Source organism: Merops nubicus, unplaced genomic scaffold, assembly GCF_000691845.1.
Source record: "Merops nubicus isolate BGI_N331 unplaced genomic scaffold, ASM69184v1 scaffold4540, whole genome shotgun sequence".
Classification (NCBI taxonomy): domain Eukaryota; kingdom Metazoa; phylum Chordata; class Aves; order Coraciiformes; family Meropidae; genus Merops; species Merops nubicus.
This window is the reverse complement of record NW_008584692.1, coordinates 57,807-71,713: the sequence shown is the minus strand read 5'-3', so window position 1 is coordinate 71,713 and position 13,907 is coordinate 57,807. Positions and strand designations below refer to the sequence as shown.

General features: G+C 36.2%; 1 protein-coding gene across 1 annotated transcript in view; it reads right to left on the bottom strand.

Moving 5' to 3' along the window:
* Nucleotides 1-269: 269 nt before the first annotated feature.
* Nucleotides 270-13,907, bottom strand: part of NAA16 (N(alpha)-acetyltransferase 16, NatA auxiliary subunit) — a 57,284-nt gene continuing 43,646 nt past the window's right edge. Inside the window, exons 9-19 of the mRNA XM_008944903.1 lie at nucleotides 9,752-9,824; nucleotides 9,347-9,516; nucleotides 8,797-8,949; nucleotides 7,309-7,437; nucleotides 6,928-7,141; nucleotides 4,775-4,968; nucleotides 3,924-4,032; nucleotides 3,306-3,404; nucleotides 2,584-2,727; nucleotides 1,204-1,301; nucleotides 270-928 (exon numbers count right to left, since the gene is read on the bottom strand). Coding sequence (XP_008943151.1) covers nucleotides 728-928; nucleotides 1,204-1,301; nucleotides 2,584-2,727; nucleotides 3,306-3,404; nucleotides 3,924-4,032; nucleotides 4,775-4,968; nucleotides 6,928-7,141; nucleotides 7,309-7,437; nucleotides 8,797-8,949; nucleotides 9,347-9,516; nucleotides 9,752-9,824 — 1,584 coding nt within the window. The 3' untranslated portion in view covers nucleotides 270-727. The remainder of the gene's footprint in view (nucleotides 929-1,203; nucleotides 1,302-2,583; nucleotides 2,728-3,305; nucleotides 3,405-3,923; nucleotides 4,033-4,774; nucleotides 4,969-6,927; nucleotides 7,142-7,308; nucleotides 7,438-8,796; nucleotides 8,950-9,346; nucleotides 9,517-9,751; nucleotides 9,825-13,907) is intronic.

The following is a 13,907-nucleotide window of genomic DNA, read 5'->3' as shown; positions in this document are numbered from 1 at the left end:
ATGGAACACAACGTAGATAAAGTTTTCAAAAAGCCTTAGGGTTGTTTTTTTTTTTTTTTTTAAATACACAAACCTAATTGTCATATCCATCAACACTGATTCCATGTAAGACACACATCCGACAAAAACATGCAAACTCCCAATGCTTCCATTGTCACTGTGCTTCAAAAGAAACCAAACTAACCAACGATAAAAATAAAATAAAAAAACCAAAACCCACAAAAAACCCCAACCAAACCCAAAAAAAAAAAAAAAAAACCAAAACACTAAATAACAGTAAAAGACAAAAAGGGCAATTCAAGCAGCACTTCAGCCTTAATCTGCTAAAAACGCTCAAATGATAATTTCTTAACAAGATATGATCACATTTCTCTGCATATGTAATGACACTTATGTGAAAGCAGTCTTTAACATCCATTTTTTTTTTTGTGAGGGAGGGCTGATGGATTATTAAAAGACTTAAAACTGTACAAGTATAAACATGAGAAATGCTGATTAAGGATAATGTTTACATAAATATTGGCAGTTTTTGTTGGGAGGAAAAAAAAAAATAACTAATAGTAGATTCCATTTCATATAGCTATCCAAATATTTTGTTTTATACCTGTTAAAGATATTAAAATACAACCTGGAAAAGTAACCCTGATCTGTATCCAGCCAGCACGTCATGAGAGTTTGTCTAGGTGTGTGCATGGAGGCACACACACAGAGGGGCTTGCAGACAACTTCAGATCTCGTTAGACAGCAAGTCGTGGTTAATGGCTGTGTGGTTCACAGGCGTGATGCTGCTCTCGGCCTCATTCATGGCAGGCATAAAGGCAGACGTGAAAGGAAACAGTTTATGACATGCTGCTTGATATTCTTCACATTGAGTGTGGCAGCTTCCAAAACTGCCATCAAGCAGTGCCTCAAAAACCTTTGTTAAGGTCTAAAGAAATGAAAGTGACAGTTAATAAATGGGATTCACAGTCTGTTTATTACTAAAAAGATGTACTGTTAAACAACGCTAATCTGAGCACACACAGGTTCTCTCTTGGTATTCAGATATCTTACAGTTACTTGGGGGAAAAATATTTGAAACCTTGTTCTTTCAAATAATATTAATAACAATATATGAAGCATGTACATTACTCTGCAGTTAAGTAAACATTTAAGATCCCACAAAAATGTGTATTTTTTGCCTTTAAACACTGTATCTTTTACCTTCACATTTTTGTCTCTCATGTTTTTATCCAATCTAGTAGCAACAGCAATTGCTTTTTCTTGTCTTGATTTGTCCAGGAAATACATCATCTTTGCACCTTACCACAAGAAAGAACACAACACTTAGATAACGGTGTTCCTAAATGCAATACCACATCTGCCAACACACAGAATCCAAAAGCTTATAAATCAATGGGAATAAGGACTTCTGGTTAGTTTTAATAAACCATATTTTCCTCCCTTATTTATAAATTAATTAACAAAAATAAAGCTCCCTTGGAATTTATTAGAAGCACAAGCGTAACACAGGCGATCTGCTTCTGGAAATGTAACTGTGTAATGTAGCTCTGAAGCTTCCTGGACCACAAACAGTTTATCAGAACTGGTCTGGGCATCTCTGCAAAATACTGTGTGGCTCCTTAACTCAAAAATCTCATCTTAAGGGGCACGTAGGCACTTTTTGTACTTTCCTTGTCCCAGATCCAAAGTCCGGACACCTCACTACATTATCGCCTACAGAGAACAAAATGCTTAAGAAATCATTTTACTGGAAAAGTTAAAAAGCATCATTCTGAGTGTATTGTCTCCTCTTGCTCAACTCATTTCCCCAATTATTAAATTTGTTTTCCTAATTAAAGAAAGCTTCCTAGTTCTTACTGCTTTTTGTATCCAGGAAGGTTTCAAAAAATTACTAGACTATTTTTTTTTTTTTTGAAAAGGGATTAAAATCCTGCTTGTAATTTTTTTTTTTTTACTTGTAATCATTTTAAGCCAAGAAAACACTCATTTCTACTCTTGGACTTCAAGTTTAAGTCTTTCAGACCTTTACATTTTCAAACGTGAGTTAAAGATGACAGTTTAAGAAGTTATAAACTGCACAGCTGATAAGTCAATCACTTCAAACCTGTTTCAGCATAAGCAGAAGATTCACACAAAGCAGAAAAGCAAAAGTAGCACAAGTTCATTGTGATATTTTTATTGATGCTGTTGTTATGTGACAAAGCTGTGAGTAGGAACAGACATTCCAGCTGGTAAGAAAACAGGGAAATGTACTCCTTCTAATAAGACAGGAATTTTTGTTTTATAATTTCAAAACTAGAAACTGCAATAGGAAGGATGCCAGTGCTTCCATACTTGTGTATCTGTGGCAGTTTGATCACACTTTTTGGAGACAAGAAGCAGGTTCCTTATGCATCTAACAAAAAATGTGAATGAGTTTGGTTGTTTCAATTTATTTTTTTAAATTTTCTTCCTGGTTTGATGATGTAAACATGAGTTTCTGGCTCACTGGAATTTACATAAAAATTATGGACTGCAGATAAAGATTTTGGATTTAAATCACTTAACTTATTAATGCTCTTGAAAAGGAGTTAAACAAACCTGACAGTTGGTGCTGAATGGAGGTAGCATTGTGTTTGAGAAACTCTTCATTAAAACTTTCCAAGTTTTTATTAACAAAGATTTTCTGCATTTCTTGAGTTAGGACCTTGCTCACAATTTCTGGGAGGTTGCTATGGTCAGACACTAGAAAGAGGAAGGGAAGAGGGTGAGAATAAAACCCCATTTACACAACCGTAGAAAACAGAGTGAAACTATGAACACCACTGCTAAACTTCCGAGAAAAAGAAACATGAATTTCAGTTCAAAACAGATTAACACAAGCATAACCAGAGGCATTTATAGATGAAACACTCATGAAGGGCACCCTGTCATGTAAACTTTCTGCTGCAAGTCCACAACTTTGAACAACACATACTTTGTTTCAGTCAGAATCTCTCTCTCCTATCTGCCACTTATTGTCTTAAAACTTGGTGCCAAGGATCTTTGGAACAGTACTCATCTGAAATTGAGCCCAAATATGTTACTGGGTCTGCCTGGTGGATTAATGGAGGAAGGAGTCCCATGTAATACACACACACATGTGCACAGAACAACCTGTGTTTTCTTGGGTATTACCAAAGAAAATAAACCATTCCCCCCCCCCGCCATATCAGTCTGTGTTTCAAGAGTAATTATACATTACAGAAACATGTAGTTATGTCTTTGGAACAATATAACTTCCTGTATCTTTGTACACACAGACAGACTTCCTACACACATACCAGCTTTAGAGAATTTAATCAAGCACTCATGTAGCCGTGGGTTATTACTGTTGATAGCAAAAGCTCTTTTGACAGACTGTAACATTAACAGAAACTTTCCTGCAGGAAGGAGAAAAAACAAAAACATACAAAGATTAAGAACACAGAACTTCAGAACTTTTTCTCTTTGTATCAGCTACCGTTTTCTTTGGTAAATCTAGTATAAATATTAGAAACATCAATGCCTACATAGAATCAGAAAGGAGATTTATTTATCCCATCCAAAATGCTTAATAAAATAGAAATGCCTGCTGCTCAAACTGTAGCAACACTGCATAGATGATGTTGCTATCTGCATGGCTTTGCTTTCCCATAGATAATTAAAATCACCCTGCAAGCACCTTCCTACAGCATTTGTTAGTATATACAGTACAACTTTGCTCTTAGCACTTGTTTTTAGCCACCCTAAAAACAAGCAAAACCTCCTATTTCCCCTATTATTTCTGGGTATGATGCAAACCCCAGCTCCAGTCAACTATCTGTCTGTTCCAGACCATTTTAGGCTAAACGCAGGCAACATTGGCTGCAGTCAAGGGTTAAAATTTTATAGAGCAAAAATAAAATTATGTAGTACTTTACCTTTTCTAAAGTATATTTCAAATGCTAATAAATGTGTTTCTATGTCATCTCCAATAAGATTCTTAAGTGGTATAAGGAACTTAATGGCTTCTTCTAATGGATTTTCTACCTGTTTTAATAAAAATACAGTGAAATTTAAAGCTTAAAATAAATGACAAATGAAAACTAGCAAGGACAGCTTCTGTTATTTAGAATATTTAAAGTCAGAGGCCAACAGCAAACTGCAGATGGCTTTCTGAACTAAACCAAAACACAACATTTTTATTTGAACAACAGGATTTAGAGGCACTTACTCATGATTTCATGTTGACAAAGATAACACTAACTCTGACAACTGCTTATGTAATGTACTCAGTGTTGTAATTTAGCATTTAGGAAACAATTAAATACGACCTCAGTAACTTCAGAAGTTCAAGTGTGTTGCCTGTGACACAGGAGACAGCTCTTTGTGCTTAGCGAAATACTGGCTCATGTCTCCAAATTCTGTGAACTGCAATCACATTTCTGTTAGTTTTTCTCTATTCACTGTATGAAAAACCAGAGCTCTTCAGGCAAGAACCATCTATTTGTTCAGTACCCATTTTAATGAAGGATGGACTACTGTTTAAAAAAAAAACCCCAAAGTTTAAAGAAAGTAACAATATTATTAGTATAGGATTTTGGTTTATTAGGGAAGAAATATTACTCTTCTTTAACATAAACAGAGACAGAATGCAAAAAGCTATCTTTGCATGAAAGTGATTTTTTTTTAAAAAGAACAACTGGATTCTTTTAGAAGAACCTGATAGTAATCCCACATTGCAGGCTTTTTATGATAATCATAAGAACTTAACATGAAAGACCATGCTAACCCTTTCCAGTTTTTCAGGAACTAGCTCTTCCCTGGGCCCACTAGTTTCCTCCTCTTCTTCATCTCTCTTTTTCTTTTGATTCTTTTGTTGTCGCTCTCGTTCTGCGTGTTTTCTTTCCTCTTCAAGCTTTGCTTTCTTCTGTGCTCTTCTTTGCTTGCTAAGCATTTTCTTCAATTCTTTGGCCGAGAGATTTTCTACAGATTAAGGTACCAACAGTGAACTTATATTAACAGAGTATTTAAGTAACAAATCTTGCTTCTTTCAAACAGCACTCAGACATGCTACTACACTCGTCCCACACATCGAAATTGCAGAATTTTACAGTGATTCCCATAACTATCAACATTTGCCAGACTATAATCACTGTCTAGTCCAGCATTACTACTGGATCACTATTTATAGCATGACAAAACACCTGATCTTGCCTCTTCTCTCTTACGTAGTTGTTACAGAAACCTCAACTGTTATAAAGGTTAACTACATGAAGTTGTTCCATCTATGACAGGGTTTTGCCTTAGAAAGCAGACGACTGTTTTCAAGGGTAATGCTAAGCTCCAATATCGAGTGTAGCTCAGCTTCCTTATCATGCTAACTAGAAACATCCAGACAGGTTTATAGTCCACGTTAAAACAAGCTTGTTATCTTTCATTCAAGTGTCTGAACGATACACAGTAATATTGATTGAACTGATTTTCTGCAAATGCTATGGGACAGCTGAAGGGATGCGAGCAAAACCTGGCATTGTTTGGGGCAAAGAGGTAAAATATTCATGTGTGTATTATCAGGACCATTATATGGATTTTCAGGCTGACCGCTGTTCAGATTTTTGGACTGGAACAGCATTTAGATAAACCAAGAAGGTTTAACAGCTGCATGAAAAGCAGAGCACACAAAACATGATTTCCTACAGGCACGCCTAGATGAGAGGAGCCTTCAAGCCTCTCCATTCACCTTTTTTTCTTCTCTGCTGTCCCCCTGACCTGACCAGTTTAGCCAGAATACTACTGTGGTTTCTACTCCATTTACTGCAGTGTTTCACCAAGATTGGTATTTGTGCTTATAATGTGGCAAGGAACAGAAGAATGGGCTACTGAGGGACTAACACATCTTTTTTGTGGCTATGGCACCATGACCTCACTGCTGGGGCCAGCCACCATCCAGAGACAGAGAAGTGAGGAGAACCAGGAGTTCTTTTTACCCCACATTCATATGGTGCTGCCTTCCCCTGTGGATGAGTCACTTGAGTACCAGTGCACAGCCAGCAAATGAACCAATATGACTTCTTAGGCTCTTCCTCACCTTAAGTGTCTGTAACACATTGCTGTCAAGATCCTGTTACACACTGATCTTGAATTATACACAGAAACAAATTAAATTTTTCCCTCACGTCAAATATTTTTCACTTTGCAAAGAGCTAGACACTAATTTCAGCCCTCTATTCAGAGGCCATTGCAGTGCTGACAGTAGCTGTAATTCCAGAACAGAAGCAACTATTTCTCTTTAAAAAATAAATAAATAAATTCATAACTCTTTTTGCCATTGAACCCTCAGATTTTTAAACCACACCCCACCGGCTTCCTAGGAAAGTCCACTTTCTATTTCACACTATTTAAGAAAAAAAAAAAATTTCCTACATGTATTTAGTGTAGCTAATACATACTTAAGCCATACATTCTTTGGTCCTGAATTTCTGTGAAAAATGACTGAATGAAATGCAACGTTAACATTATTATGTAATAAATTAGATACAATAGATCAAAATTCAATTCTTACAATTCAGACTCCTTCCCCCCAAAATCTATCCACTGTTTGGATAACAATTCACTTATTAATGACATTTATCTCTTGTTTGAATGGAAAAAACAGCTAAACTGAGTTTTTCTTCTTAATATTCTGAAATGCCACTCCTCCCCCAAGTACTCCAACTCTAGCTAGGTTCACTCATATACCAGTTGTACAGTATAAGGTGAGGAGAACAGAGAGGAAGAAAGCTGTGGAATGTTACCTATTATCTCTTTTCAGCTGGCAAATCATGACAGAAAAGAGGAAAAAGTTGTGAAAGTTAAAACATTTATTCTATAGTACATAACTAATTTAGCTTAGTTAGTTTTTACATATCATGCACATATGAGCCTCCATTAAGTTCTAGATACCTGAATTCACTTCTTGTTCTTTACTTTCATTGGTAAGAGGATTATCATGGAGTTTCAAGTAGATTTCAATTGCTGATCGAGCAGCCTTGAAGTAGAAGGCATGTTTCCTGAGCACATCTTCTAACCTCAAAAGGTCTACATAGGCACGGAGAGTCATCTTTCTCATGCAGTATGTATGAAAGTCAAACTGATCATCTGTTATCTCAAAAAAATGCTTCAAGAAAAAAAGAACACACAAGTATTAGGCTGTTTTTTTAAAAAAAAATCATTATTCTAGAAACTTTACATGCAAAGAAAATCATGCTGATTACATCAGCAAGTATCTTCACTAGTGCATGAAAAATACGGAGAGAGAAACTGGTGGTGTTTGCACCCACTCACCCTTTCTACTTCGTGACATTTTTTCAAGGCATCACCGTACTTCCCCAGCCTTTGATAAGCTGCAGCACATTCAGTTTGGAACCACATACACTGCATCTCATTTAGGTTTTCCATAGCAGATGTTCCTTCCTGAAATAAGTGTCATTATCACTTTTTGCTATTATAATTTACCAGCTGCTTGTTTCAACTCCAGCTAGTTTCAGGAAACAGTCTTTCACCTACTTGGAATACAATAGAACGTGGATATAAACCAGCCAGTGACTAAGAATAATACTTGTGATGCCCTATGCCCCCTGATATGGAAAAGGAATAATTTCAATAATTTTAAAATAAAATATCTGTACAAAATCAGCATCTCAACAGATTTTTAAGATTAACTCATGCTTGTATACAGTCTTACTTTTACAATTAGGGGGCAGAAAAGAACACTATTTTTAAAAACCCTTAAGTTCAACAAATAATTTCCATTGGGTTTTTCCCCGTCAGGTCATTGGCATCTACTAGTCTAAAAATCCACCAGTATATTTACCGTTTTACCATGTAGTATGGATAATTACAAACTTCTTAAAACTTCTTAGTTTAAATAAATTGTTAGGTTTATACTTCACACTTTTACAAGAAAAAACCGCCAGTATTTATTTTTGTAGTTTCAATGCTCTAGATTAAGAATAAACAAACTGGAAGAATGTTACACGTATCACAAATGCTAGCCAGCAAATTTTCAGAGCAGTCTTTGTAGTAGAAAGAAAACCTAGTTCAACTCACAATATTTAATTAATCAGGGTCAGAATTATCCTGTCTTACCACAGGTATTTATGCTACAGTTGCATATGTCTTACCCTTAACACTTCCAACTAGCACACACCATGAGTTTTCAACCATCCCTAGAAATATCTACAAAGTTCAGATTCACTTTCAAGTGTTTTCACACTGAAAATTAAGATGGATTAATGAGTCTAATTTATGTGCTCCAGGAAATGCCACCAAGTAGCTGTCTGCCTATTTAGTTAAATAAATAATATGGAAACCTGGTCCTTATAAATCTAAATTTTATTCCGTGTGAAAAATATTGAATTTGAAGTGCTTACCCCATCTTTTAAGAATAGGATTTAACAAAATTTGTCTGTATTATTAGCTTAAAGGAATTAAATGTTCAAGTCCAAGTTAATCCACATTAATGCTAAATAATAAAGAATACAGTGCACATTCCTGTGCAGTCAGTTACTTCTGGACAACTACCTTTAAACACCACTTTTTCCAGTACTTAAGAGGGTCTATACTGCTGGACTACATCACCTTTAAAAGATTCCTTTCTAATTCAAACCATTCTATGATTCTATATAGTTATTTACTACTAAGTGTAAGAGCATTATCTATTATTAGTGTGCATTTTTAAGGTACTTTCTTTATTTGGGTCGAAAGTTACATGAGTGAAAAAAACTGCCAAAGGCAAACAAACTCCTCTCTTTGTTAAAGTAACATACTTACCCTTGTGAATTTAGAGCACATCTCCTCTGCATCTTTCACCATATTTGCTCGCAGCATGTATTTAGCACATTTAGAATTGATAAACCTGTCTGCAGTATCCAAAGACTGTGCTTCATCCATCCATTTGGCAGCTTCCTTGAGGTTACCTACATGCTGTTAAGGATAAATTAAATAGTTCACTTTTAGTATAAGGCTGCTATTGGCCAGCTACTGAAAGCTATAGTTAGGGGGTGTTTTTCCCTCAGAAATAACAAAAGGCAGTATTACTGCTCGCTCCCCTCTGCCCTTAGATTTTTCCAGCATGAAAATTTAAGTTGTGACTTGTTGTACAAAACCTAACCAATATGGTTTTCATTTTCTTCTCAACAGAACAGCACCAAAAAAGAAACCCACATGAAAACCAATGCCCAGAACCACTGCTAACTGAAATACCATCCACACATTCACACCAGTTTTCATGTGCTAGAGGTTTTTTGGAAGGAAAGAGGGATGTTTGATTTTTTTTTTTTTAATAAAGTAGGTACTCTGCATGTCCAAATTCACTTCTTACCTTGTAAATTTTTGCTTTTAAATAGAATAGTTCTATTAACGTTGGAGTGCTTGCAATTGCAGCATTAATGTAATCCAAGGCCAAAGAACACTGGCCAAGTTTGTCAAAGTGCTGTGCCAGGAAGTATCGGACCCAAAGCAGTGTCGTTGGGGGCTCCTTCTCTCCATTTTCTAAAACAAAATGGAAAAAGTTAAAGTAACCAATAAGGCTAATGACTACATTTGAAAAACAAACCAAACAAAAAGCTTGGCAAATCCAGCAAATATTTCCTCTAATGCGTTAATTTGCTAGCAGCTATTGCTACTATTTTCTTGCAAAAAGTATCAGCAGTGCAACAGTTTTCTTAGCAAGTACCATAAGCAGTATTAGCAATTACAGTATAATTAACAGATCATACAAACTTACCACATGTACTAAAAAGGTCACAAGTTTTCAAAGAGGCTTCATAACCAGTAACAAGTTCTTGGATTGTAGAAACCTGTATATATATATATAAAAAAAAAAATTAAATCGTTATGCTTTACAGTCATGTTTACATAAATTAACACACTGAAAAAAGCATACTTGGGCAAAATTAAGATGAACTATACTAAAATAACATAATTTGGAAGAAATCTGATGCATCCTCATATAGTTTACTTCACCTTTCACAAGCTGCCTTTTAACTGGAGACGCAGCAGGGAAACAGGTGTAATCTTTGGGAGCTTACAGCAGAAAGTAATCATGTACATTTGATTAGTACCCTTTTGAAGTTGTACTTTGGAATTTGTCTTTATTTATGCTATTAGCTTTTGAGTGTCCAAACCAGAGCCACCCAAAGAAAGGTGCTTTGGCAAAGACTTTGCATTCATTTCCCGTAACAATGAAGATATAGAAAAGACTTCTGTGGTTTTCTGGCAGGTTGATATGTACAATTGAAGATTTTTGTTATTGTTGCTAGAAAGGTTTTGTTGCCTAAAATACAGGCTGCATCTTCTAACATAAAAATTTCTATACTGATTAAGTTAACGTGAATACCTCCTGAAATCAGACGCTGTCAACAGTATTGTTGTTCACAACTTGAAATTCATCCATAGTTTTACATCATGCTATACGAGTTTGACATTTACAATAGACATAAATGTTAGTATCTGTGCATTTCATGGCAATGAACTATTCTAATGCCAGGTCCTCGGCTTACAGGCTCCAGGTAGTGCTTCTAAGCATTTTATTAAATGCTCAACCTATTTCGCAGCTGCATTCTTAACATGTGTGTCACATCCAGCAAGTGACCAGTCTCTTAAGGAAAGAAGAGCAACACTAAGGGAAGAAAGAAATATGATCTATGTACACATACCCAAAACACAGAAGGGACTTAAAATAATAAAACTTCAATTGTTAGAAGCTCCTACATTGAAAAAGTGTTGATTACAAGAGTAAAAAAATACCAGAGATGGGTAAATTTAAAAAAAGCAGAATTTGACAAAGCACACATCCACTTTGAGATACACTTCAGGAGAGAAAGGAAAAGGAATAAACCTCATTCTAGAAGAGCAAAGTATAAAATCTGAATGATACTGGTTTTTTTAACCTAATTCAGAACAGACAATAAATGCCAAATATTTTGTTTCAAAGACAGCAGAGGTGGTGACACGTTCAAGTCATACCCAGTGTAGATGTCTTGGAAGCGTAATAAAATGTATAAACACATTCTGGAAGACTGGGTAAATCTGATAAGAAATTGTTTCTGGTGGCAAAAATCTCAAATACACTAAAATGTTACTAGACTTCAAATAACCACAAATTGAGAAAGGAATGTAAAGAAGTCACGACTAAACAAAGACAAATAAATGCATTAAGCTGTTCTCCTGCCTCAGACTTCTATTTACTAGAAGAAACCTTCAACAATACCAGAAAATTTTTAAGATTTTCTCCAAAACTAGTTTAAATGCCAAAGTAAGCATCTGCTTCAGTAGCAGGCTTGCAGTATATACCAACAATAGAATAAGTTTTATTTCTTTGCCATTTCCTCACAGCAACTTCAAAAATATTCCCGATGCTATTCTCAGCTGGCTGTTAGAAAACTCCCAATTCCTCTGAAACCAGCCAGCTTTGCTAGACTGCAAGTGAGAGGTGTGTGAAGGGAGAAAGGCCCCTGCCTTTAACGAACATCCCCCCACACCCCAAACTCTAAATTTAATTTTTTCTACTACTGCACCCTTGGGAGTATGGCTCTGTGGCTGGACAAAGACCATGCTACCACCAAAATGACTGGTGCCACCATGTGTTAGCCACACGTGCTTGGTCCCTGCCTGGGCTCACTGCTACTGGCTGCATCTGGGGCAGTAAGATATCCCCTCTTCCTAGCAAGAGGGTCTTCACTGACCTTACAGCAACAGTGAAATCAAATCCTCTGATCTTGAGGTGATGGTACCACACTGTACCATACAAAAGATGTGAAGTTCTTCCACATTCAGAACTCCGCAGTGGCTCTGGCTTCTACAGCCCAAGAAGCTACTCTGGAATGGTCACTCTGAAAACTACTTTGAACAATACATTTGGAAACAAGCACTCAGTGAAAGCTACAACTACAAAAATAATGCAAATCAAGTACTTAAGTTATTGCAGACATTCTTGATTAAAATTACAGTATCTTTGTTTCTCAGAATCTTTTTCCTTCCTTTTATGCTTATGCTTCAGTTTCTTGATAGTAATTTAGGAAAATAATTCCAGGTTCATGTGCTGCTTCAGCGAACAAATGATCTGGAAATACAAACCCTAATTTTGTGTGCATATTAACTCCAGAGTTGGCAGCAAAATCTGTCTCTTGGATTTAGTACCATCTATTATCTGCATTTTAGAGTCACCACTGCCATCTCACAAGCAATAATATTTTACTATTCCTAAATGCTACAGCATTCTTCATAAAGATACTTTTCCAATTTCTAAAAATTCAAGCCCAGGTATCTGGGACTACCATGATACTGACCATGAATTAATTTTAAATGGTATTATTCTGGGAAAAAAAAATTTCAGTTATTCCCTTGCCATGAACCTTGAAAATGCTTAAGGCATTGCAAAATCATAACTGAAGTCATCTACATAACTGAGGTTTTGAATGGAGCCAATTCCAGAACTGGGATGACCTGTTTCAGCCTCTTACATAACCAAAATTCAAACCTCAAACCTTTTCATAGGTCACTATCTACAACTTTAACTTCATTATAAAAGCATAATGAGCTAATAAGAGTGAGCCAAGGAAGGGGGGAAATGGGCTTCAGCCTTCCCCATTAGTACAGCCAGGTGCTCATTTTCCCTCCTATACCCAGTGCAGAGATGAAGACTGCACGTGCTCACAAAGCAGTACACAAAGCAGTACAGATTCTTATCAAGGGCAGTAATCCTGAAGGTTAAGAAAGCATCTTCCACGCTCTGCACTACTTGTGGCAAAGACTCCACAAAGGCCAGAACGGTCTTTTCTTCCATTCTTGTGCAGTTTATTTCCTTTGGAAAGGATGGTTTTTTAAGTAAGCTTTGAGGTAAGTGCCTTAAAGTGAGTACTTGAGACATACAAACTGAGACAGGAATAAATACCATACATAGACAGCTTAATTTCCTTTTGAACTGCAAGCAACAGGAACACAATTCACTTGAATGCCAACTCTGAATTACTTTTTCCTACGCACCTTAGTTTTTCCTTATCTGATTACACTGAAAAATATTTTGCATCCTTTTTTACACGGGACAGCCTACGGGAAAGTTACTGTTTTCCAGGTGACTCACTGATGGCTAGAAATCTTTTACCATCACTTGTAGCTACTACAGTGGCACCTACGGGGCAGTCACTAAATGTACATGGCTTAGAATGCAGCACAGATTTGCAAAGTGACTCCTGACAAAGGAATTTATTTTCAGAGAAAGAGCAAAAAGGGAACTATCAAAGATAAGAACAATAATATAGGGATCCAAAATGGGACTTCAGGGCTACAGTAGCCTAAGTCCTAGCTTGATTTTTTTTTTCCCTCTACTCCATGTAGGAGGTAAGGTGAGTAAAAGTAGAGAGAAAAGCACTACAGAAAGGTTTTTAAAAAATGTGTAACAAAGGTGAGGTGAAATACTTAATGGCAAATGAAATCAACAGCTTACCAGCACAAAGCATGGATGCAAGTTTTCAAACTAACTTTGTTTCATTACTATGGAAGTTAAATACATTGATTGCATACCCTATTATTACAGTATATGAACAAAATACTTTATAGTAGACTTCTGTTTCTATCACAACCTTCAAAACACTAATTTCCTTCTTCAGCGAAGCCACTGCAAGAAAAGAAACTGAATTATCAAGACGAATCATATAGAAATATTGTGAAGTACTACAGTGGTCAGATGTAAGCTGTGTCAATAGCCCTTTCCCCCCTCCCCACATCCCCGAGGATTCAGCTTAATATATCAGTCCAAATCACTACAGTCAAATATTTCTTCCAGTTGCTGCCACTATACATCAGCAAGTAGTTACCAGCACCTTTCTGCACACAGATTAAAAGCTAATGTAGGCAGCCTCAGAAGCAATCCATGTGTTTAA